This window comes from Mauremys reevesii, linkage group 2 (genome assembly GCF_016161935.1).
Source record: "Mauremys reevesii isolate NIE-2019 linkage group 2, ASM1616193v1, whole genome shotgun sequence".
Taxonomy (NCBI): Eukaryota; Metazoa; Chordata; order Testudines; family Geoemydidae; genus Mauremys; species Mauremys reevesii.
The window spans coordinates 80650395-80673379 of NC_052624.1; the positions used below are offsets into that span (position 1 = coordinate 80650395).

The 22985-nt window shown below is 43.1% G+C and overlaps 1 protein-coding gene across 2 annotated transcripts in view; it reads left to right on the top strand.

The window, feature by feature from the left end:
• The first annotated feature begins 6563 nt into the window (after positions 1-6563).
• Positions 6564-22985, top strand: part of SLC6A20 (solute carrier family 6 member 20) — a 52836-nt gene continuing 36414 nt past the window's right edge. Inside the window, exon 1 of one of the 2 annotated variants that reach the window (XM_039525177.1) lies at positions 6564-6585. Coding sequence is in view for 1 of the 2 variants with exons in the window: in XM_039525176.1 (XP_039381110.1) it covers positions 16651-16771 (121 nt within the window). In the remaining variant the exon portion in view is untranslated. Of the gene's footprint in view, positions 6586-16650; positions 16772-22985 lie in introns of those variants that run through there. The other variant, XM_039525176.1, reaches the window with a different exon arrangement.

Consider the following 22985-nt stretch of genomic DNA (forward strand, 5'->3'; position numbering starts at 1 on the left):
CTCTGGATTTTGGAGTGTGGTTTCTTTACAAGTACCATCATCTTTGCTTTTTCATGGGGACAAGGCAGTGGAAATTGTTTTTTGTAGTGATGTCCCTCTCAAAGAAGAAAGTTATGCTTTAAATCGCTCTTGACTGTCTGATTCCTTTGTCTTTTTATTTTGCAGTAGAAGTCCTCATTGATTAAGGGGCCTAGCCCACAGACTAGGCCCTATGTTCTGTAGTAGTACATTGGTAATGGGATAGTGAGATTGTATGTGCAGTATTAAGTTACACTAATAGAAGCTGTTCCTTTATAGTGTTCTTAGATGTTAGCATGACTAGTTAAATCCATTTATTGTTAGCCTCATCTTTTCATTATTTTGCACAATATCAGTTTGAGGGCAGCATTGCTCTTTATTAAAAATAGCAACTCTAACCCTTTCTTTGTAGGGAATAAAATCTTTATGTAGAAATGATGAAGAAATTTCCTTTTGGTGTGTGTTCTTGTAGCTAGGCATTTTGCTCAAATCCTGCCTAAAAATACCACTGTCAGTCTCGCATCATTTTCATACAATTCATTTACCCTTTAGTTAAACCATAAAGTCCCTTGGGCAAATTGTGTCCACTAACTTCGGGGGGGCAGAGGGGGGTTGTAGCTGTAATATAGGACAGAATTTGACCAAGAGTCTATGTTCTAAGGTGGTACAACTGATGGACTTCATTAGTTGGAATACAGTACAGTGATGTATTTGGGGTTGTAGAGGTCACGTTCAGGACATTTTTATATACTTCAGTTTGTATTAAGCAACTAAAACTTAAATGTTATTTCAAACTGAATTCTTCTAAACCCTTCTTATAGAAGAAGAATGCTGACACTGAGGTACAGCATGTTGTATAGGGGGAGAAACACATATTTAGAGCCAGATGCTGTTCTCAAAGCTTAATTTGGCCTTATTTATACATTCAAGGAAATATCAGAAGCGTCCGTTTCCAACTTAGAGCCACTGGTTTAGTGTGTTGATATCCCCACAGATCTATGGGCTATTTATTTGGGCCCAGTTCTTGGAACCCTTACTCCTTTGAGTAGTCCCATTGAAATCAATGGAACTACTAGTGTGGGTAAATGCTCTGTTTCACAACTGGGTGCTAAAACCCAGGTTAGGAGTTTTAGGCCTGGTCTACACTAGGCGTTTAAATCGGTTTTAGGAGCGTAAAACCGATTTAACGCCACAACCGTCCACACTAGGAGGCACCTTATATCGATTTTAATGGCTCTTTAAACCGGTTTCTGTACTCCTCCCTAACGAGAGGAGTAACGCTAGTATCGGTATTACCATATCGGATTAGGGTTAGTGTGGCCGCTGATCGACGGTATTGGCCTCCGGGCGGTATCCCACAGTGCACCAGTGACCGCTCTGGACAGCATTCTGAACTCGGATGCACTGGCCAGGTAGACAGGAAAAGCCCCGCGAAGTTTTGAAATTCATTTCCTGCTTCCCCAGCGTGGAGAGCTCATCAGCACAGGTGACCACGCACAGCTCATCTGCACAGTTAACAATGCAGTCTCCTGAGAATCGTAAAAGAGCCCCAGCATGGACTGCACGGGAGATACTGGATCTGATCGCTATCTGGGGAGAGGATTCAGTGCTAACAGAACTGCGTTCCAAAAGACGAAATGAAAAAGTATTTGAAAGAATTTCTAAGGCTATGACGGATAAAGGCCACAGCAGGGACTCAGTGCAGTGCAGAGTGAAAGTTAAGGAGCTCAGACAAGGCTACCAGAAAACCAAAGAAGCAAACGGAAGGTCCGGGGCAGGTCGAAAAACATGCCGCTTCTATGCTGAGCTGCATGCAATTTTAGGGGGCTGCGCCACAAGTACCCCACCCCTGACCGTGGATTCCGAGGTGGGGGTTGTAATCTCTGCCATGTATGAGGATTATGCAGACGGGGAAGATGAAGAAGAGGAGGAAGACCTAGCAGAGAGCACACAGCACTCCGTGAACCCCAGCAGCCAGGAGCTTTTTATCACCCTGACGGAATTACCCTGCTCCCAGCCCTCACAAGCAACTATCCCAGACAATGATGCCATGGAAGGGAGCTCTGGTGAGTGTACCTTTGTAAATAGCAAACATTGTTTTTAAGCAAGCGTTTTTTAATGATTGATTTGCCCTGAGGACTTGGGATGCGGTCGCATACAGTATAGTTACTTAGAAAAGTTTGTTAACATGTCCGGGGATTGAGAGGAAATCCTCCAGGGACATCTCGATGAAGCGCTCCTGTAGGTACTCCAGAAGCCTTTGCAGAAGGTTTCTGGGCAAAGCAGCCTTGTTCCGCCCACCATGGTAGGACACTTTACCACGCCATGCATGTAGCAAGTAATCAGGTATCATTGCGTGGCAAAGCATAGCAGCGTATGGTCCCGGTGACTGCTGGCATTCAAGAAGCATCCGTTCTTTATCTTGTTGTGTTATCCTCAGCAAAGTGATATCGTTCAGGATAACCTGGTTAAAAATCAGGAATTTAAGTAAGGGGGGTGGCCATTTTTCTAATGGGTTCGTGGACTGCAAGCTTAAAAAAAAACCTTTCCTGCACGTAGCGAAGCGGGGGGAGGGGAGGAGTGAAATGCCGATGATCTTTTTTGTGTTTGGTCACCGGCGATCTTCCCCAAGCTACCAGCCACGCAGTGGGTGGGGGGGTAGGAAGGTTGTTGATTAGCAGGGAGCTAGCGTGGTATTAGCCATGCGTTGGGGGGGAGGGGTACATCACTACAGAAGCCGAAAGACAGTGGCTTACCATGGCCGCATGCAAGCTGAATTCTGATGCCTGGACCTGTGTCTGTGAGATCTGTAACTCCAGAGCTGCAAGCACTCACTATTAAGATGAAAAATGCGACCTTGTAGGGAAATCACATGTGCTAGGTGAATAGTGCTGTTCACTGTGAAAGAGTATAACCATTGTTCTGTAAAATGTATCTTTCTAAATATTTATCTCCCTCATGCAGCTGCAAATTTTTCAACCATCCCTCCTCCATCCCAAAGGCTAGCACAGATAAGGCGGAGGAAAAAGAAGACGCGAGATGAGATGTTCTCAGATATTATGGAAGTTACACGCAATGAAAGAGCTCATCTGAATGAGTGGAAGGACGTGGTATCAAATTACAGGAAAGAGGCCAGTGAACGTGAGGACAGGAGGGATGAACGTGAGGACAGGAGGGACAACCGAGATGAGAGGTGGCGGCAGGAAGATCAGCGGTGGCGGGATGCAACTCTGGGGCTGCTGCGTGATCAAACTGACGTGCTCCGGCGTCTGGTGGAGCTTCAGGAACGGCAGCAGGATCACAGAGTGCCGCTGCAGCCCCTGTGTAACCACCCTCAACCCTCACCATGTTCCATATCCTCCTCACCCAGACGTGTAAGAACGCGTGGGGGGAGGCTCCGTGCACCCGCCCACTCCACCCCCGTGGACAGCCCAACCAGAAGGCTGTCGTTAATGTGAAATTTTTTTAATGGCCTTCTCCATCCTTCCTATCCTCCTCCCAAACCACACCCTTACTTCTCTCCCTCTTTTTATAATGAATTAATAAAGAATTCATGATTTTTAAACGAAGGTGACTTTATTTGCATAAGTAAGCTGTACTCGAAGGGGGAGGGAGAGTTGCTTTCAGGGAATGAGTCAATCAAGGGGGGGTGGGTGTTCATCAACAAACACAGCAGTCACACTGTACCCTGGCCATTGATGAAGCTCCTTTTCAAAGCTTCTCTGATGCGCACCGCTTCCTGGTGTGCTCTTCTAATCTCCCTGGTGTCTGGCTGCGTAATCAGCGGCCAGGTGATTTGCCTCAGCCTCCCACCCCGCCATAAAGGTCTCCCTTACTCTCACAGAGATTGTGGAGAATACAGCAAGCAGCAATAACATAGGGGACATTGGTTTGGCTGAGGTCTGAGCGAGTCAGTAATGTGCGCCAGCGCTTTAAACGGCCAAATGCACATTCCACCACCATTCTGCACTTGCTCAGCCTGTAATTAAACAGATCCTGACCACTGTCCAGGCTGCCTGTGTATGGCTTCATGAGCCATGGCATCAAGGGTAGGCTGGGTCCCCAGGATAACGACAGGCATTTCAACATCCCCAACTGTTATTATCTGGTCTGGGAAGTAATTCCCTTGCTGCAGCCGTTTAAACAGAGTAGTGCTTCAGAATACGCGGCGTCATGAACCCTCCTGGCCATCCCACGTGGATTTTGTGAAACGCCCTTGTGATCCACCAGTGCTTGCAGCACCATTGAAAAGTACCCCTTCTGGTTTACGTACTGGGTGCCCTGGTGCTGCGGTGCCAAGATAGGGATATGGGTTCCATCTATCGCCCCCCCACAGTTAGGGAATCCCAGTGCAGCAAAGCCATCCACTATGGCCTGCACGTTTCCCAGAGTCACAACCTTTCGTAGCAGCAGCTTAGTGATTGCTTTGGCTACTTGCATCACAGCAGCCCCCACAGTAGATTTTCCAACTCCAAATTGATTCCCGACTGACCGGTAGCTGTCTGGCGTTGCAAGCTTCCACAGGGCTATCTCCACTCGCTTCTCTACTGTGAGGGCTGCTCTCATCTTGGTATTATGGCGTTTCAGGGCAGGGGCAAGCAAGTCACAAAGTTCCATGAAAGTGCCCTTACGCATGCGAAAGTTTCGCAGCCACTGGGAATCGTCCCACACCCGCAACACAATGCGGTCCCACCAGTCAGTGCTTGTTTCCCGGGCCCAAAATCGGCGTTCAATGGATAGAATCTGCCCCATTACCATCAGGATCTCCAAAGCGCCGGGGCCCGCGGTTTGAGAGAATTCTGTGTCTACGTCCTCATCACTGTCATCGCCACGCTGCCGTATCCGCCTCCTCCTCGCCTCGGTTCGAAGGTCCTGGTTCAGCATATACTGCACGAGAGTGCGCGAGGTGTTTAAAACATCCACGATTGCGGTATTGAGCTGAGCAGGGTCCATGCTTGCTGTGCTATGGCGTCTGCACAGTTCACCAAGCAAAAAAGGCGCGAAACGGTTGTCTGCCGCTTTCAGGGAGGGAGGGGTGAGGCTGTACCCAGAACCACCCGCGAAAATGATTTTTGCCCCATCAGGCACTGGGATCTCAACCCGGAAATGCCAAGGGGCGGGGGAGGCTGCAGGAACTATGGGATAGCTATGGGATAGCTACCCACAGTGCAACGCTTCCGAAATCGACGCTAGCCTCGGACCGTGGACGCACACCACCGATTTAATGTGTTTAGTGTGGCCGCGCACAATCGATTTTATACAATCTGTTTTACTAAACCAGTTTATGTAAATTCGGAATAATCCCGTAGTGTAGACATACCCTTAGGCTCAAAGAGGGAAAGCAAGAGGTCTCAAATTTATTATTCATGCCAACATTTACTCTTTGATAAATCAGGGCTATTGACTCAGACAACTAGAGTTGATGATTATTGATATCCCTATGCTGTCTTAGACCCAAGTTTGACAAAGAGGTTAAGCATGTGCTTAAGTACCATTGAAGTCAATTGGTCACGGACAGAGACTCTTCAGATAACCTGGGCAAAACTTGGAGAATTTTGACTAGCAGGGCCAAAATAATGAATTTGATTCAGTTTTTAAGAGGAACCTAATATAGACCATGAAACTTTAGGGTAACGTGCTCTTGTTGGCTGGTGTTGCTGGGTTGGAGATTGCTGCATTCCAAACCAAATGGAACCCTTAATACAACTGCACCTGAGCTGGCATTAGCCTGGTTATTCAAAAATCCGTGGGTCAGTACACACTGTGTATGTTATGTTGAGGTGGGAACACCGGGCTGGAAGTTAAAGCTAATACATGAATTGGTATTTCTGAACTTCTCCCAAATGAGAATCCCAGTTGCACATCTACCACCTTTTCTCTTTGGAAATTCGTTACTCTTCTGATAAACACCACACACTTCTTCCAGTTGAGGTGTTAATTCCCTAGCTCTACCTGAAAGAAAAATGTAAAAACAATTTTTCCATAATCCTCTAATCGGAAAAAATCAAATCTCTCTTAAGCTGCTTTTGTGCTCGAGAAGTGAAGCATGTTTTCTGCAAGAGCAAAATTCGGGCAGTTCAGCTTTACCTTTTATTAACTATGACAGAATCAGCAACCAGTAGGACATAATTTGAGTCCAGCAGTTGGTCATTAATAAACTCAAAGGTCATGCTGGATACTAACATTTTAATGGGCATGTTCCCTACCCCTTCCCCATGTGTTCATAAAATTCCCCACTATCTGTTGTTTTTCTTGTGAATAATAGTTTCATAACAGAAGGCTGGCTGCGTACACTTCCTTACACTGGACATATTCCCATTGCATTCAATAGAGCTACTCACAGGAGCCAGGATTGTTGAATTGGGCCATATCCCATATAACTTGTCTTTGAGGGTCCACGGTGATCTCTCATTTAATCACCTATTTTATCTTTCTGAAATACCAGCTAACAGTTGTTTTATCAAGGTTCCTCTATTTGTCTCTTTCTGTCATTGTAAAGGACCACTGCTGGCTTCTGAGTGACACCAACTACTGCAAAACTACAGCTGAGTGATTCTTACGGTTATGGTTAGTGAATGCAAATTATCTATTGCTGCAAGTGGTTAAACATCGTAAGTTCATCAAGAAACAAGCCTTTCTAGAAAACTAGCCCTTCAAAAATATATTAAGTAAATGCAACACACTAGTATACAGGTCTGTCTCATCTTATGCTGGGGTTACGTTCCGCAGTCAGTGCATAAAGCGAAAATCACGTATAGTCAAAATTACATTGAGTGTAATGGCGGGCGGAATCGCCCGCACTACAGAAACAGTATTTAAATTGTTATTTTTCTTGTTTTTGCTAATCGCCTAAAGCTGAAATTGTGCATGTTAAATGCACCTAAGATGCGACAGACCTGTAATTTGAAAGTAAATTTGTGTGTAGACAAATAGAAACTATTACTTTAAAAGCTCTTGTTAACAGGCAGCAGTCCCACCTTGTGCTAAGCACAGAACTAGCCCACTCACTTTCCTGGCAACTTGATAACAAGTAGAGCATAAGCATCAACCTAAAATACCTGCCCAAGTTTGGTAATGCTCAGGGCTTTCCCTGCAGGTCCTCCTCCGACCCAATCAGTGTGCCTGGAGCATCACATAAAAGCTTCAATGCCTTATGTCCTGGTTGGGGATAATAAGATCCACCTGGAAGCATGAGTCAGCAAAAGCATATCTGCATCTATATACTGGTCCAAACACCTATCATTATCCTTGGATCTGCTAACGTGGTGGCTGTGGGTGGCTACATGTCATTCTGTCCACATGGCCTGTAAACAGTATAGGTGTTTCCTAGGTAGTCCTGTAAATGCCTGTAATACATAGATGACATTGTTTAAATTAAATTCTTTGTCTACAAAAAATTCTAGGTGATCCCTTATATGTATGTAAATACAAATGAAAAGGTCGAGTTTTCGGTAGTCACAATCTCTTCAGAAAGCCATGGAGACAGAATGTAGAAGACCAATGGATAGTACAGTAGGAGGCTAATCAGCCTTCCTAATGAAAATATATAATGTATTAAGGGGCAGCATTTGTATAGAAAAAATCAGGTAGAAGAGGAAGTGTCATTCTGAGTAAACAAGACAGACTTAGGCTAAAATGAAGCCAAGTACACAATGCAGAAGAATCCCTTCATCACCTCTCTGTTAATTATTGTAAAGTGGGCAGGCAGTCCAATGCATTTTAATAGCTAACTAGAAGTTATCTATACGTTTTTCTTACAGTGAAGCTTGACTCTGAAAAGAGGTTATATGGCATCCTGGGGGTCCTAGTTATTGCACCTCTCTGATTTCCACCTCCATTGTGCTCATTTTACAGGAATTTTGAAAAGTCCACCTAAGGCCCGAAAGCCAAGCTAGGTTCTGTCCTTCTCAGGCATCATCAATAGTAAAGCCTGCATAGTATAAGTGGTGAATGTTTCTCACTAAGAGTCAAGTATCAGAGGGGTAGCCATGTTAGTCTGGATCTGTAAAAGCAGCAGAGAGTCCTGTGGCACCTTATAGACTAACAGACGTTTTGGAGCATGAGCTTTCGTGGGTGAATACCCACTTCGTCGGATGCATGTATTCACCCACGAAAGCTCATGCTCCAAAATGTCTGTTAGTCTACAAGGTGCCACAGGACTCTTTGCTGCTCTCACTACTCTCGGCATTTGTAGAAGGGCGGTGGGGGGAACAGTGAGGGTAGGAGTCTTTAAGCCTGCTAAAATTGAAATAGAAATGCAATCTGCAGTTAGGGCTTGTCTACACATGGAGTTGTACAGACGTATTGGAGCATGAGCTTTCGTGGGTGAATTCTCCATGCTCTAATACATCTGTTAGTCTATAAGGTACCACAGGACTCTGCTGCTTTTACAGATCCAGACCAACACGGCTACCCCTCTGATATTCTGTAATAATTATTCCTGAATAACTCCATGCAGACAATCTTATTCCAGAGTGAGAGCCTGGATTACACTGATATGGAACAAGGCATTCTTATTCTGGTCTAAGTGTGACACAGTTATTCAGGAATAATTATTGTGCTTTTCACACCCTACCTTTAATCTGAATTAACTTTCAAGTGTAGCCAAGCCTTTAGCAGTTCCCAGAAACAGCTTCAAATATACCCACTTCTTTCCTCCAGGGCTGCCAAATAATATTGTTCTGATTGTGATGTACAATCCTGTATTTGAAGAATTTTGGAAACCAACAACTGCTTCTAATGGAAAGTGAAGGTCTTGTTTACACTTGAACGTTAATTTGAAATAAGGTAAGGTGTGAATTTAAAGCACAGTAGCTATTCCGGAATAATTTTGTGTATAGACAACCCCTTAGACTGCTTATTTACATTGTCAATAATTTAAACATGCTGACAATTTGCAAATTTCAAACTGGAAAGATGTGTCCAAAAGAATACCAACAACAAAATAGCAGCAGTGGTGCATGCTGACACATATCTAGCTTGTCAAGTATAGCCCTCTAAGCGAATATTTTCAAAGCCAGGGCTCATTTCCTTGCTGTTTCAAGAGTGTTCTCTACAAATCACATTGTGAGGCAGGTACTGGCATGATAATGATCTTAGCTGCATATAATGTCTTTCATCAGATCCCAAAGCTCTTTCAAACTAATATACCTTCGACTTCACCATTTAAAAATCTTTAGAGCCATACATTGAGTTCAGCCAGAGCTGATAAAGCTCTCAAACAAACTCCCAGTTATACTACTTCTGTTATTTCACAACCAGCGTGTTATTTCATGATCTTGATATAGAGATCAGTATGTGTCCTACAAAAAGCATAGAACTAAAGAGATATGGCCTAGATTTTAAAAGACAGACGCCTAGTGAGATTGTCAAAAGTGCCTAAGCCCCTACCTCCCAATGACCTTTAAAAATCTGCATGTAGGCACTTTGCTGTTTTGAAAATCCCACTAATCACCTAAATACCTTTCAAAATTTGGCCCATGGTGATTCTCAATCTAGATGATTTGAGAGAACAAATGAAATTTTAAAAGATTCAGCAACTCAGTTTGTTGCAATCAAACTCCCTGACCTGGCCTGACCACACTTCCTTGCGTTGGCATTCCATTAGTAAACCCATTAGTAAATTAACGCTAAGTATAATGGGGTGATCCAGAGTCAAAGGAAATATTTAACTTGAATTATTCTCCCACACTCAGCAACAGTAGTAATCTATTCTGACAGAAGCTTCATCATTAGTACAAGTGCTGGTAATGCTTTCCCTATTTTTAAAGCTCCATTTTTGTGTTATTAACAGCTATTAATCATTTATAAGCATGGCCTTCAATAGCGCATACAGACATAGGTGTGCTGATAAATAATTTGCTACATTTTTATGACAGAACGGTTAAACACATTGGTAGCTAGCTACTGAATATGCAAGCACTTTAGGTTAAAGTAATTTTTTTTAGTGAAATATGCCACCATTATTTACATTCTGCTAAAAAAGAATCTGACTTACTTGCATAAAATATTTTCAATGGTACTCAGTGTTGTATAGCTCGTCTTTGCAGCAACTGTTCTGCTCAGATGAAACTCAGGACTGGAATAGCCAGGCTGGACTGGAGAAGCTGGCAGAGTCTCAGCAGCTGATGTCCTAGCAGGGTTACCTTGACCCTGCTTTTCCCTGGGCGGAAAAGGAGATAGGTGAGATTGGAAAAGCTGCTCATGTGGCTTCCCCTCCCACATCTCCATGAGTCGAGTGATACCTGAAAGGCAGCATGCTAGAGGAATATCATGAGAGTCCCAAGAGCCCACACCAGCAGCCAAGCTCCTTGGGCGATGGCTGGAGGACATTGGCCACAGCACCAACACTGTTAACACCAGAGAGGGAGGTAAAGAGTCTTTGGTTCCCTCTCCACTGCTGCCACTTGCTATAGCAGGTTCCTAGGGCAAACCTACTGGTATCCCAGGTAGGGACTTCAAGGGGAAACACCTGACCCATGTGGACCACCTGCAATATAGAGATGTAGTGCCCTGCTTGGGACCTCCCATTTCTGGGCAAACCAGTCTTCTGAGGAGCCCATCCTCAAACCCTAGCCCTGTCCTTGAGAGACTCTGAATCAGATCTCTGAGCAGGAGGAGGCACGATGGAGTCCAGGCTCTGAGGGCAGGGCGAGCCCTAAGGATTTGAAATATTTTGGATTGATCCCTAAGCTTGATTTCTGCCTTCCTCCTGGAGCAGGAGGGTAGCACTAAATAGCAAAGAGCTTTGGGGGAGACAAAGAAAGAAAAAAGGAATTCTTCTGAGGAGGGCTAACTATGGTGCTTTTAAACAGAATCTGATCGACTCTTTCAGAGTGCTCTGAACCTGAGTTCAGGAGTTCTGCCCTAGATAGCTCCTCTCGTATCCCTCCTCATGCTTGTAAAAGAGAAATAGAATTTGCATCCACACCCAGAAGACAGGGAAAGCACCAGACTCTCATCCCTCAGATATTGCTGCTGAGGATTGTCATGACCCACTGCGGCTGACACTGCAAGTTGTCATGCCCTGCCGATCAAGCTAACGTCTCTAGCCACTGCTGCAGTTCACCATGCCTGACCACCTCCTCATCCTCTCCCCAGACGCTGGCTTTGGAGGGACGGAAGAGAGAGAAAGTGAGTAGTCTAGATGCAGAACAACAAGGAGGATTTAAAGGGCCCATCAGCCCAGCATTTACTTCTTTCCAGCCCTCTAATATCCTCTTGTTTTATAAGGCTGTGAGGTTTTTCTCAACATTCACAAGTCCCAGTTCAGAGTTGGTGTCACTGCCAAAGGTACTATACACATAGCTATTGTCCCTGGGGGAGATTTTTTTATCACTAAGAATTATGAGATGTCATCTGACATTCTAATAGCGTCTGCAGCCGCCTTGTGCTTTTACAGGGAAGCTAAGGGAGATGCTACTGCGGATATGATCCCTCACAGCCTAAGGGCTGTGCTCTGAGACATGTCACTGACAGCATTTTTCTGTACACTTGCACCCAGGCATGCCCTCCCATTCTCCCTTAGAGCAGCAGGCATATGGGGCTTCCCTTACTGAGGGTGGACACCCAAGCAAATCAGCTTCTGGTGCTCTTAGTATTCTGGTGGAAAAATTTTCAGAAAGCCAAATCACAGAATCATCAAAAATGTTGATATATAATCCCCGCCCTGAACAGACACTATAGAAAAGAGTCCACGTCACACAGCCAGTTGAAGCAGTCCCAGGACTAGAATGAGAGAATACCACTTTGCTAATGGTAGCTGAGACAAGTGAATAAGAGGCAAAGTCAGTAAGTCCCTCAGCCATTTCAGAGCAATTGGTCTGACACACACCCAATCCTATCTACAGTAAACCCCGCCCTCTCTCTCCAGACTCCCTCAGTTTGGGAGAAAATGCCTACAAGAGCAAGTTAATTTAGAAACAAAGATCATGAGCCATTTTGAAATTTCAAAGTTAATTCCATTTTGCAAGGTTAAAAGTAAACCCAATTTTCAATTTTTCAAAAAAAGTTAATTGAATTTTTAAGATTTTCTCAAAAATGTTATTGAAACTTATCAAAATTGTTATTGAAATTAAAATTAAATAATGGTTAAAAAGATTTGAAAGAAGCCATCCTTCAGTTACTTCAGATTGGAGTGAGATGACCCAATGCCCTTTTAGAAGGAATTGAAGGGCCAGTTCCCACCTTATTTCTAGCCTCAGAGTATCAGGAACAAACAGAACCCGGCTCTAGGCCCCAAACTATCTTCACTCATTGTCAGCAATTGACCTCTTGACCCTGAAAAGAACAATAAGCATCCTGTAGCCTCTCTCTAGATATCAAGACCAGGGATCTGAGGTGATGACCAATCTCTATCAAAGCGGGCTAAGGTCTCAGCTATAGTCTTCCCATCCTTTGTGCTGTTCCCCACACCTATACAGAAGATAAAGGAGGGACTAACACTGAAACTGATTGTGCTATTCTGGCTTAACAGGCCATGGTCCTCAGGCCTGATTATCCTCATGTCACACTACCTGATAGCTTGACCTCACAGAGATGATCGGCTAGTATAAGGACCAATCTTCTTTTCACAACCAGACAGACTCAACCTAGCAGCCTGGCATTTGAAAGAAGACACTTATACATCTGAAGACTTCTACAAAGAAGACACTTCCACTCCCACCGAATCAGAGGCAACAATCTTTGGATGCCAGTATGTACCCCTGTCCATCAAAATGGTCTTCCCAATAGCTACCACCTTTTGCAGGGGAGATTTTAAAGTTAAGAGCTCTCTCTGATGAGATCCAGTATATATTTTCTTTCAGGCAAGATTGTCCTCACAGCTGGCATAGCATTAATTCCCAAAGCAAACTAGTTTTGTTGTTGTTTGTTTGTTAGAGAAACCAAGAAATATTCTTTCTTCCTCCTATCCCAAGACATCCATGGCAAAAAGAAGTACCCTAGCTGTGTGAGGAGCCCTTGAGTTGTATATTAAGCATTTAAAACTAGGGCTATCAAGCGATTAAAAAAAATTAATCGTGTTTAATTGCGCTGTTAAACAACAATGGAATACCATTTATTTTAAATATTTTTGGATGTTTACTACATTTTCAAATATATTAATTTCAATTACAACACATAATACAAAGTGTACCGTGCTCACGTTATATTTATTTTTGCTTACAAATATTTGCACTATAAAAAATTACTTTTCAGTTCACATCATACAAGTACTGTAGTGCAATCTCTTTATCATAAAAGTTGAACCTACAAATGTAGAACTATGTACACAAAAAAACCTGAATTCAAAAATAAAACAATGTAAAACTTCAGAGCCTACAAGTCCATTCAGTCCTACTTCTTGGTCAGCCAATCACTCAGACAAACAAGGTTGGTTACAATTTGCAGGAGCTCATGCTGCCTGCTTCTTGTTTACAATGTCACTTGAAAGTGAGAACAGGCATTCGCATGGCACTGTTCTAGTTGGCACTGCGAGATGTTTACGTGCCAAATGTGCTAAAGATTCATATGTCCCTTCATGCTTCAACCACCATTTCAGAGGCCATGTTTCCATGCTGATGATGGTTCTGCTTGATAATGATCCAAAGCAGTGCAGACTGACGCATGTTCATTTTCATCAGCTGAGTCAGATGTCACCGCAGGTTGATTTTCTTTTTTGGTGGTTCAGGTTCTGTAGTTTCTGCATCAGAGTGTTGCTCTTTTAAGACTTCTAAAAGCATACTCTACACCTTGTCCCTCTCAGATTTTGGATGGCACTTCAGATTCTTAAACCCTGGGTAGAGTGCTATAGCTATTTTTAGAAATCTCACATCGGTACCTTCTTTATGTTTTGTCAAATCTGCTGTGAACGCGTTCTTAAAACAAACGTGCTAGGTCATCATCCGAGACTGCTATAACAAGAAATATATGCAGAATGTGGGTAAAACAGAGTAGGAGACATACAATTCTCCCTTCAAGGAGTACAGTTACAAATTTAATTGATGCATTTTTTTTTAACAAGCATCATCAGCATGGAAGCATGTCCTCTGGAATGGTGGCCGAAGCATGATGGGGCATATGAATGTTTAGCATAGCTGGCATGTAAATACCTTGCAATGCCAGCTACAAAAGTGCCAGGCAAATGTCTGTTCTCACTTTCAGGTGACACTGTAAATAAGAAGCGGCAGCTGTATCTCCCATCAATGTAAACAAATTTGTTTGTCTTAGTGATTGGCAGAATAAGAAGTAGGACTGAGTGGACTTGTAGGCACTAAAGTTTTACATTGTTTTGTTTTTGAGTGCAGTTATGTAACCAACAAAAAAATCTGCATTTGTAAGTTACATTTTCACGATAAAGAGATTGCACTTCAGTACTTGTATGAGGTGAATCGAAAAATACTATTTCTTTTGTTTATCATTTTTACCATACGTATATTTGTAATAAAAAATAATATAAAGTGAGCACTGTGCACTTTGTATTCTGTGTTGTAATTGAAATCAATACTGAAAATGTAGAAAAACATCCGAAAATATGTAATACATTTCAATTGGTATTCTATTGTTATAAGTGCGATTAATCACGATACATTTTTTTAGTTAATCGCGTGAGTTAACTGCAATTAATTGGCAGACCTATTAAAACATTTTCGGTAGACCTAAGGCCCAGTTCACATTCTACAGCCTAGCCGTAAAAGTTGAGGAGGCATCTAAAGCGTATAATTCTAAACAGATCAGAGAGAGCACTTCTGTGGCCTTATGCCTCCATCAAACCTCAGAGCCCATGCTTTTACAGCATTGACAAATTCAAGTTTACTACAAGTTCAAGCTTTGTTTCCTGGGGAAATGAGACCGGTGGTGTTGGTCTGTGTAAAGTGAGTGAGGGAGAACCCCCTATATATTTAAAACAATGCAGATGATAATATGCAATTCATGTTATATAGTAATTTTAATTAACATATAATTAGTATACAGTATATCCATATGGACCAAATTCTTGTCTCACAGTACAAAACAGCCCTAAAACTAGATTACTGCCCTAAAACTAGATTCACCTACTCCTTGAGGATTCACACACAGCTGGGGGAATCCTCCAGCAGCTTAGAACTATCATACTGGCTCCGATACTGCCATCCCTGCTGACCTTCTACATAGGAAGCATGACAAAGAGAAAGGGAAAGGAACTAGGGTGTATTCATCCTGCTGGCACCCCTGATGGCTGAAATAGCCTCTTAGAGCTCAGTGTAGGTAGTGCAAGATAGAGCTGATCTCAGCATGGTGTAACTCATGCCACGGATCCAGTGCAGCTCAGCATCAGGATTCGGGGACCAGAGCTGTGGTCCCCAAAACCACTTTTGCCCCCAACTCTGGTCTTCTGCTGTGTGCAGTTCCGTCAGGCTGGAGGATCCAGTCCCTATATAGATCGCTAAAATCATCCAGAGTATTAGATAGCCGCCTGTGGTCAATTGAATCAAACAAATAAAAACATTATTTGGAGAACATTTAACTTGCTCAAATCAATGGAAAATAAAATAAACACTGAACTATAAGAGTAATCATAACTACACAGACCCTGTTGCCGAGACAAAACTTTTAGAAGCGTGTGAAAATTTAGCCTGTGAGAAAGGAGCCAGATCTTCACGGAGCTATGCTGATATACAGCAGCTGAGGATCTTGACCACAATTTTCAAGTACAGCTTATACTTGTGGGTTTTTTGCTTTTCTCATTTTAAATTCAAAGTATTTAAAATTGGGGGTAGATTTTTAGGGCTGATGACAGACTTGGAGACCAAAGTCCTCTATTTAGCCACAGAGTAAGTGCATCAGAGTTAGTAGCAAGGCAAGCTTTCTTATACTGCTTCACCCCAAACCCCCCCGTCCTGACCAGAAAGGACCACATTTAGACCGAAGACCATCTCTAGACACCTTTGGTCTCCACATTTATTCAGACCTATTCATCTCAGCAAGAGGGCCAGCAGTTGTTAGCTTTTGTGATGTGGACTCTCTCCACTAGGAGACCACCTTTCTGATTTCATAGAGGCCGCCAGACCTGAGTGCCTGTAACCTGAAATATGTTAGGATAAGCATTTGCACATTTCAGTAAGGTCATCTCTACCTTGGAAGCTGACAAATTTGTGTATTTAAACAAACCCTGATTGTGTGGAGACCTCACTCATTAATTAGTAAATACGAAATGGCCTACTCTCTCACCTTGAGCCATGCACACTACTCCCAAAGGAACGCATCACATGTTGGTGGCGAACCTTAAGTAATGAGGATTTTCCAGCTTTCCAAGTCATTTCAGCCATGTGCAACCGAAAATGTTTTCTGATTTCAAGATCAACCCAGCATTCAGTCAAATAAAAACCTTAATTCAGATCCTTCCAATGCAAGTTGAAAGCCAAGCAAGTGTTCACCCAAAGTGCCCATTTTATAGTTCTCTGTGTGTGTGTATGTGTGTCTATAATCTATTTACCAGCATTCCTACTTCACTATGTGCCTGTTAATAAGATTAGTAATTAAAAAGCTTGACAACAATTGGCAAGCATACTCCCTCTCATTTGGGTTGGCTTTGAGTCTCAGGCAAGGCTTTGAAGAGTGTCTGAAGGAGTGAAGTCAAGAACCCTCTGCTGAAATCTGTGCTTGAAAGTGCAAATGGAAAAACCCCGGCCATTATGGGACAATCCCTTACAGTTTGTTTTTGCCTGCATTTCTTATGCAGTGGGGCTGGGAAATGTTTGGAGATTTCCATATTTATGTCAGATGTACGGAGGAGGTAAGTGCAGTTTGTTTCTTGATTCCCTCTCAGAAGGGTACAGACATGGAATGTTAAATATTTTTAAACCAAAAGTATGTCCATGTCGGTATCCCATCCATCTGATTGGTTTTTATATTCAGTGGAGGGGGAGTTCTTTAGATTATGTAGGCAAGAGACATAAAATGTATCAGCAGACCATCTCTAGCTACAGAGACGTTATACATCTTTATTTTATTTCACATTGCTGTCCATTGTGTCTCCCATGTAACCCTTTTTCCTGATTACCGCCCCAATTCAATACAATACTCTTCCTTCCCAACTGAGCTCTGAAAACACAAGGAGGAACACTGTTTTGTATAAGAGAGAAGGTTCCTATGGTGCTGATTTTTTAATTCCCCTGCTAAATTACTTTCAGGGCATCAGAAGCTGGTTCAGTTCCTTATAGGTTTACATATTTGGATCCAAAAATGCTACTGAGAAGGGAAGAGATTTACATTGATTTAATTAAGGGATTAATAATAGCCATTCAAACTGCTGCTGTTAATGCAGTTCTGTTATATAAGGCTTAATTTTAAAGGGTTGATAACTTGGCTGCAAAGTTGCCTAGAAGTTGGCAGAAACCCCTTAGGCACCGGGATTGCTACAAGCTAAAATCTCACAAGAGGCTTTGGAAATGTAGATTAAGCTGGTTTTGGTTCAAAAAGAGTTCTCTGGCTGGGATGCTGTTTTTTCACCCGCTCCAAACGAAACAAAAAAATGTCAGAACTAGGCAGCGTCAGTTGTTTTTCTGCACTTGGAAATCAAAGATCAGATTATTAGGTTAATTATAGAGAAAACTTACCACCAGTTCTAATAGGCAAATACCTACTGTGACTAGCCTCAAAGAAGCTCCCATAAGGTTCCTAAGACAGTTCTATTCAGTTTCTTTATGCTGCATCCATCACCGTAGAACCTGAATCCCTAGCACCTGTCACATCTGGTTCTTTCCACCCTTCACCCTTTTTCTTCCCAGGAGGAAAACTGTTTGCAGATTTTTAAGCTCTTTTTTTAACTTTGGTTCAAACACAAGTTTTAAACCCACTTGCATGAGGCACTCAATGTGTGCTGGGGGCTGGAGCAATTGTTTAATTTCTAGGTAGATTAGATTAGATATGCCATAAAGGCCTGGTCCAAAGCTTTCTGAAGTCAGTGGGATTCCTTCCATTTATTTCAGTGGGCTTTGGATCAGGGCCTCACTTCGCATTTAGATACTGCAAGTGGTTGATGCTATATAGAAACGTAAACCAGGATATATTAGCTAGAGAGATGATCTATAATTCCTGCTGGATTCTCAATTACAAATGTTTCAGAAGGCTGCCCTCTTCCTCCTTGAAAGTGATGCCGGAACATTGGCTTTTAATATTTTTTTAAAATTTAGTTGCACATTATGTACAGATTTATAAATTGTGTTTAACTAATTGCAGACCATTTGCCTGGCTGTCCCAGCAGAGATGTTCTAAAGGGCAGTTAGACTCAAGTATGAGGCTTTTTACTCTACTGTAACAAGATTAGCTTGCTAAGTTTCTCTTATCGAGCCCTGCAGCTGTAAATCTTTATAGCACAGACAGTGAATGTGATATAACACACAAGTGTACCTTTGATCAATGCGTCCAGCCCAAAGAGGGAAAAAAAACCCACCACACAAAAACATGGATTTTCTGCAAAGTATGGTTTTCAGGGACCTAAATGAACAGCCTTATAACTTCAGCTGACTGCTGCATTTTTCCCCATTAGTATTATTGTGTAGGGCTGACTATGCGGTTGACATGCTGAAACACAAAAATAAAATCATTCCCTGCCCTGAAGAGCTTAGTCTAAAAGTTCTTACCACAGGTAACTGATACAATAGCCGTCCACACTTTAAAACCGATTATCTTCCTTCTCGTAAATGTATTCACTGCTTATCCTCTCTTTTATCCAGAGGGCTTGAACTGGGCAACACAAATATGAACCAGTTCTTTCTAGAGAGCGTCACAGTTATTTTTCTGTGTTTTGAATAACATATCAGTTAAGATGCCTATTAGCTTTTAAGACAGTTCTTTGGCAGCTAACCCATGTATACATGAGATTATCAAATTAAAGATACAGTGGAACTTGTTTATAGTGAACTCAGATAGCGGGACAGTCATACTTAATAGATACAGGCCAAGACACAGAGGGGCAGATCCTCATTTGGAACAAATCAGCCGAGCACCATTGACTTTAATGAAGCTACGCTGATTTACATCTGCTGATGATCTGGCCCAAGGTTTAACTTTGAATCCAGAACTGAGCTGTCCCAGAGTTCATAGGGTGTTTGGATCTGGGATCTTGTTTCAGCTCATTATAAAGAGAAGGGCTGGATGCAAAGTTTGGATCCAAACATATCCAAAGTTCTGGGGTGTTTGGAGCTGGGCTTTTGGTTCTGCCCCAGCTCTTGTTCGTTGTGAAGAAAAATAAAAGTCCCTAATTATGTCACTGTGTTACAACATGGCAAACTGCAAATCCAGATACAGTGAAGCTGTCTGGTGAAAAAAAAAGACTTCACAAAGGGTCTGATTCTGACCCCCTTGAAGTCAACAGCAAAACTCCCAGGGGGTTCACTGGGGTTTGATTGGGTGTTATAAAAGGTCCCCACTGACTATGTAAGGACTGTTAAGTCTCTGCTAACTCCCCAGTTTGAAAGGGAGTTAGCTAACATAAGATGCAAACAAAGGGGTTGTTAATAAAAGCATAGCCAGGAGTTATACAATTAATTCCCTGAATAATACAGCTTATTGCTCAGTGTTCATTTCAACTTCTTTGCAAGTAACTGTGCAGATTGCATTCATTTTCATTGCTGAGCAGAGCCCATTGCAAGGAATGTTAATGCTGGATGGAGATTAACTTCCAAATAATAGATATTTATGTAAATATTTTGGCTTGCTGCTAAAACCAGGAAAGGCCTCTCAAAAAATCTGATTTTGACTTAGTCAGCAGGTCTTTCTGAGGTGATCTCAAAGTCAAAGGCCGGGGCTTTTTCCAGGAGAAACCTGCAGTGAGACACACCCCATTCACGTACCATATGGTACTGTCGAGCCACCCCATTATAATAGAATCTCTCTGCTCCTCCCGCTCTTTGCCCTCAGCAAGGAACCAAGTCTGCCTGTCTGTCTGTTCTGTCTTCCCCTTTGCAAAGACCTTGTCTGTTTCACACACAAAGCGGGGAGTGAGCACATCAATATTTCCTCTCTGATGAGCTATAAATGCCCAACTGCAATTTATGGCATTTAAATGTTGGATCCAGGGAACTTGATTCAGCCTGCAAGTTTACATACTCACCTCGCCCCCATTAGTTACATTTAAGAACTGGGGTGAATCAGGAATCTTTACCATGCCAATCCTAAACAAAGCTGACTTGGTAAAAGTGTGTAAGAGTGAGGGACTCCAGTTAAGGAACTTTAGAGCTTCTGGTTTCAATCAAAACCCAATTAACAGGTGTAGCCTTATTCTTTAAACGTCCAAGCCTTGCTGAGATATCCTTTTGTACCCCGTTTTTTTGCAGGGTAGGCTCAGCTATCTCACTGGAACCTTGCTGGTCAGCAGCTCACACTTGTAAGTGCATCTTCCCCCTGCTACTGCTTCTTCTGGTGCTGCACAGGTCACAGCCTGTGCGGGGTTGAGCTCTCCCAATTCCCACAGACTTTAATGGGCGTTGTGGGTGCTCAGCACCTCTCAGACAATGTGATTCAAGAAACTAAGCAAGGCTTTGTCAGCAAAATAAGCTACCAATCAATGTAAGACTCCCATTATGTTGGGTTATGATGGGGGAAAGGAAACGGACCAAACTGGGGGTAGTATGGAAGGTGGAAGGGCCTGTGCAGACAGCCATTCCAGCGAGTTCCAGTTCCAACCACTGTGCTGAGGTCTAACCTGCATCAGAAACACTGCCACGCTGGCACCTTCCTAGTCCTACCGGCTGAGGGCACTTTTATTCTAGCCTCCATCACTCCCAAATTCAGTATAACGTCAATTAGTGATTTCTTCCGGTGGCTTCCCCTATTGGCTTTCTGAGATAGTAAGCAAGAGCTCCATCTGACTCAGGTAAATGCACACCGAAGATGTATCCGCCTGTCCCCCCGTCTATAATACCAAAAGCTTCTCTTCCATTGTCAGTGTAATTATGTTCCTGATATTCAAAGCTCATACAGGGAAAGTAATTTATTTAATGACACGTGATTGCCACCTCAAAAACCAATATGCAGAGGTATCACATGCTAACTTTATTTGCAGGCTAGGCAAGTGATGCATCAGCCATCTGATGATGCCAGTAACTCTTTGATACACTTAAAGGCATGACTGTAGGTCCTGGAGAGATCACCAACACTCTTTCGCCTTACACACAATGGTTGGATAAACAGAGGTTGGCTCAGCATGAAGTGATGATTCCACAGTAGCTTGAAAATCTCTACAGCACCACACAGAACCAAATTATTTTACTAGCAGGACAGTTAGAGTTGCCAACTCACGGTACTTGAAAACAATAGGATTCTAGTACCAAGAGCTACACAAATTGTCTTCAATGTTGAGTCTGAGAGCATACAGGCAAACGAGCCACTTAGCAAAATTTTGGCTAATTGCCTTGCTCCTTAATCTGATGCTTTTTCTAATACCCACTAACTCGCTGAACAGAGTAACATACTATGGGCCTGATCCAAAGCCCATTCAAGTCAACGGACAAGACGCCTTTTAACGTCAGTGGACTTTGGAGCAGACCCTATAAAAATAAAAACATGTACAACTTCAGTAATATCCACTACAGTTTTGTTCTTTGATCTCTTGCCAGTTTGCACAATTTTTTGAGCCTTCATTCCCCTGGCGCGTATGATATCCCCATGCCCCCTTAATCCCATAATCAGCAGAAATGGTGACTGCACATACAGTGACACAGTATCTTGTTAGTCTTTCAGAACGCAGGGCTGGATTTAAGAATTAGGGCCCAGAGGGCAAATGAACCGGGAATAGGGGGCGTGCAAATGTACAGCCTGGCCTGGAGTTTAAGCGGTTTCCCTGGGGGCGGGGAATAGAAGCAGTGCAGGAGCTGGAAATCAGAAGCATGGGTTAGAACTGGAGGGTGAGCTTGAGAGGAGAGCATGATGCACAGGTGGAGGTGGCAGACCAGGGCTGGATTGGAGGATGCAGGCCAACCATGTAATGTCCTTTTGGCAGCTCACAAAATCCAGCACTCCTGGGTTTAACGGAACTTATGTGTAGAAAGAGAATCTAACCTGTTTTGTGGGTATTTGGGGATTAGATTTTCTATAGTTAATTTAAAAATCAAACATTGCCTTGGTTTTGTGCTTCTTTTTCTTGCACTTCCCCCATCCCTACCCCTAGTTTTCTCCTACAGTGTCTTGGTGTTTCTTGTCCTCTATCTAACTGTTTCTCCTTCTTTTTCATTTTTCTGCGGTGTTACCCACCCTTTCCTTTATGTCCTTCCTCACCCACCTTTTTCTCTGTGTTCTGCCCACTCCCTTCTGACTCGGGTCCTTTCAGTTTCTCTCCTCCCCCACGTCCTTGCTGCCAGAACACCAGAGCCAAACCCGGCCCAAACTATGGTGAGAGCCTAGTTCCGTAGCTCGAGCCTTTCTCGCGTTTGTAGTGGGGTTTCGCTGTAATGTAAGAGCCACTTAATTGCCCTTTGGGTTTTCTTTTTAGGGTCTATACATGGGGAGCGATCTGTCGCTAATCTCACTGCATTAGTCACAAATGTGCATTCCGTTCACGCCATCAGAATGGGCAAATCAGTTAAGACAGAAGCAAAAATTCACCCCGTGGCAGCTAATTGTGTGTCCCCTTTGCCAGCAACGTAGTTAGTACATGGCTGTTCTCCTGTGAGCAGGCCATAATCCTTTTATTTTGCTCTGTGCACAGGGCCCCTTTAGCTGTGTCTATGGAACTGGATTGGCCAGTCTTCCTTCCTTCCAGGTCTGTGCAGTAGGACAAACCAAGAGCACAGTTTCCTATGGGCTATTGGCATTGCTCTGTGTGCATGTCCTCCAGGCATCCGATCCCCTGCTGAGGCGCTATGGGGTAGCTGCAGTACAGATACCGGGAGGCATTGTGTTAGGTATGGATGTGCAAACTTAGCTGGCACGGTGTGCTGTGAAAAAAGTTGTGGCGTACACACAAGTTAGCCATGGGGCAGATCCACAGGTCTTGCTGCAAACTGTCA